This window comes from Olea europaea, unplaced genomic scaffold (genome assembly GCF_002742605.1).
Source record: "Olea europaea var. sylvestris unplaced genomic scaffold, O_europaea_v1 scaffold2501, whole genome shotgun sequence".
In the NCBI taxonomy this organism is placed as follows: domain Eukaryota; kingdom Viridiplantae; phylum Streptophyta; class Magnoliopsida; order Lamiales; family Oleaceae; genus Olea; species Olea europaea.
The window spans coordinates 89486-92171 of record NW_019243249.1 but is presented as its reverse complement, the minus strand read 5'-3'; the positions used below and the strand labels follow the sequence as shown (position 1 = coordinate 92171).

Below are 2686 nucleotides of genomic sequence, written 5' to 3'. Positions count from 1 at the left end.
CTCCTCTGACTCATGGAATTGTCAATTGCCCTCTCGAGTCTCGAGTAAATTCTTACACAACTTTAGAAACACCGCGAAATGTACCAAGTTATTTACAATAAAAAAATCCATTAGCTAGCTCGACTAATATGCAAATATCATGCTCCGTTATGATTTTCTTGAAAATATTGTTTACTTTCAAGACAAGTATCTTATCCGACATATAGAACTCAATTTCACCCGGTACTATTATCAACCACAAATTTTAATTCTCATTCTTTTAAAATCCATTCGTGTGCATGGAAGAGAGACTTTTCCTCTCATCCTTACACTTCAACCCTAGAATCCAAATTTCTTATTCTATATAATGTCAACTTCTCCAAATCTTTTCATCAGATAAGTAAAAATCATTTCTGTTTGCAGGAAATAAAAGGGCTTGTTTTTGCTAGGCATTAATTTCATCATCAAATCCGAGCAAAAATGAGTTCTTCCTGGCTCTCCGCCGCTCTAATAGTCCTTTACTGCTTCCTCCTTATCTCGACCGCCACTGCCTTCAACATCACCAGGCTCCTCGGAAGATACCCCGAATTCAGCAACTTTAACGATCTTTTGACCAAAAATGATCTCGCCAGTGAAATTAATAGCCGGAAAACCATCACCATCCTGGCGGTGTCTAATGACGCACTCGGAGGTCTTTCAGGGAAGCCGGAGGAGGTCCAGAAGGGTGTTCTGAGCAACCATGTAGTGTTGGATTATTATGATACCTTGAAACTTCAGAAAATGAAAAACAAATCTGTCCTTACCACCCTCTACCAAACCACCGGCGTTGCATCCGAGGTATTGGGAGTATCCCAAACCCGTATATGTGAACTTCTATAATTAACCTATACAGATGCCGACTCCTTTGACAACATGAATCTTGACTGCTTTTTATTTCAAGCTATCGTTAATGGTTTTCATGTTTAACCAACATGGGATTTTACAGGGACAAGGGTTCTTGGATGTCAGCCACAAGAATGATGGAAGCATTGTGATCGGCTCTGCCGTCAAGGGCGCTCCGCAAGATACAAAATTGTTGGGATCCGTCGCTGCGCAACCATACAACATTTCTGTCCTCAGCGTTTCTCAACCCATTGTGGCTCCAGGAATTGACAGCGGCTTAAGGCCAATTGCTTCACCCCCAAAGGCAAGCGCCCCAGTCCCCTCACACAAGAAAAAATCTCCCCCACCGGCTGATGCTCCTGCACCATCTGATGATACTACCGCTGATGCTCCTGCCCCGTCTGAGGGTCCTACAGCGGATGCTCCTGCACCGTCTGATGGTCCTACTGCTGATGCCCCTGCACCGTCTGATGGTCCTACCGCTGACGTCCCAACTGCAGATGGTGATAATAAGCCAGCCAAAAATGCTGCCCGAAAGCTGTCCGGTGCTTCCTTTGGGTTGGCAGTGGTGTTTGCATCTTTCCTTGCATTATTCCACTAAGATCAAGAACATAGTAGGGCAAGATTTGTTGGAAAGAAAATAAAAATGAAAACTTATTTTTCATTTTATTTCCTCAAAAATGAGACGAGAAATGTAAATTTAAGCATTTTCTCATTTTCAATCTGTAATTTTGTATAATTAAAAATGGTAAATAAAAAAGACATGTCTGGTTACAAGACAATTTTGCAAGAAACTGCTCAACTCACCCTAAATCAATTTGACATTTGAATAAAATTAGGAATTCAAAAATGCGATTTGTTCATGACATTCTTAATCTAACATAGAGTAGAACTTGGACTTCCTTAGCAGTTGTCAGAAATATTGATAGTCACCTGAAGATAGAATTGAAATGCTGACTATTCAAAGAAGAGAAAGTATCAGCATGAGTTTCCAAGTTTGGACATAATGCTTGATAATAATCGTTTACAACTTTTAGAGCATGTTTGTTACACGGTACTCAATACGACTAGAGATAGAGATTACAAAGAACAAGCTTTTAGCTTCTTCTTTTTTCTCTCCTTTTAAACTTTCCAGCCTGCAAACATTCCATTATAAACATTCAGCATGCGACGTATAATCATATCCAACAATATAGTTTGATTGAATTCCAGTATCAACTTTCGTTAAAAATAACTGTCATCACAGTGACCGTGTAATAAATATCAATTCTCGAGAAGCGGGGAAAGAGAAGTTATCCTCAGAGAAATTATAAACCTGAGGCATATACAGGTTCTCTTTGCTAGTAGTACAATGGAATGCCACTGAGGAAATTCCATACGACACAGCAGCAAATAAACTGCATTACAATTTTTACGTGACATAGCCCTTCCAATGCTTCAAAGACTGAGCAAGAACGCATTTGATAGCATGGAATTAGAGCATTATGATTGAATTAGAGATTAATATTCAATTGAATTTTCATGAATTCTTGTTTCAGGCCCCAATTTCCATAAGCCACACTACAGGAAATTTTAAGCATGGTATCCATGGTATCAATTCTTAAAGTGATTCATAAATTTTAGGACGTGCATCATCAAGAAAGAAATCAAGATTCTGAAATGCTGAACGTAAATGGAGTAGAGTTGGGTGAAAAGAAGAATTGATGAATGGTTTTTTTTCTCGGAAAGCGTATATGGTGTGGGTGGGGGTATATAGTTAGTGCTCAATGTGTTCAACAAAGATAAACTTATTCTCTCTCTTTCTTTCTTCTTTCTATCTTTTTTT

At 39.0% G+C, this 2686-nt stretch overlaps 1 protein-coding gene across 1 annotated transcript; it reads left to right on the top strand.

The window, feature by feature from the left end:
* Nucleotides 1-349: 349 nt before the first annotated feature.
* LOC111382447 (fasciclin-like arabinogalactan protein 3) lies at nucleotides 350-1655 on the top strand. Its single transcript, XM_023006425.1, has 2 exons — nucleotides 350-816; nucleotides 965-1655. Exons 1-2 carry the CDS (start codon nucleotides 460-462, stop codon nucleotides 1460-1462), a joined length of 855 nt encoding a protein of 284 aa, XP_022862193.1. The 5' UTR covers nucleotides 350-459; the 3' UTR covers nucleotides 1463-1655.
* Nucleotides 1656-2686: the final 1031 nt, after the last annotated feature.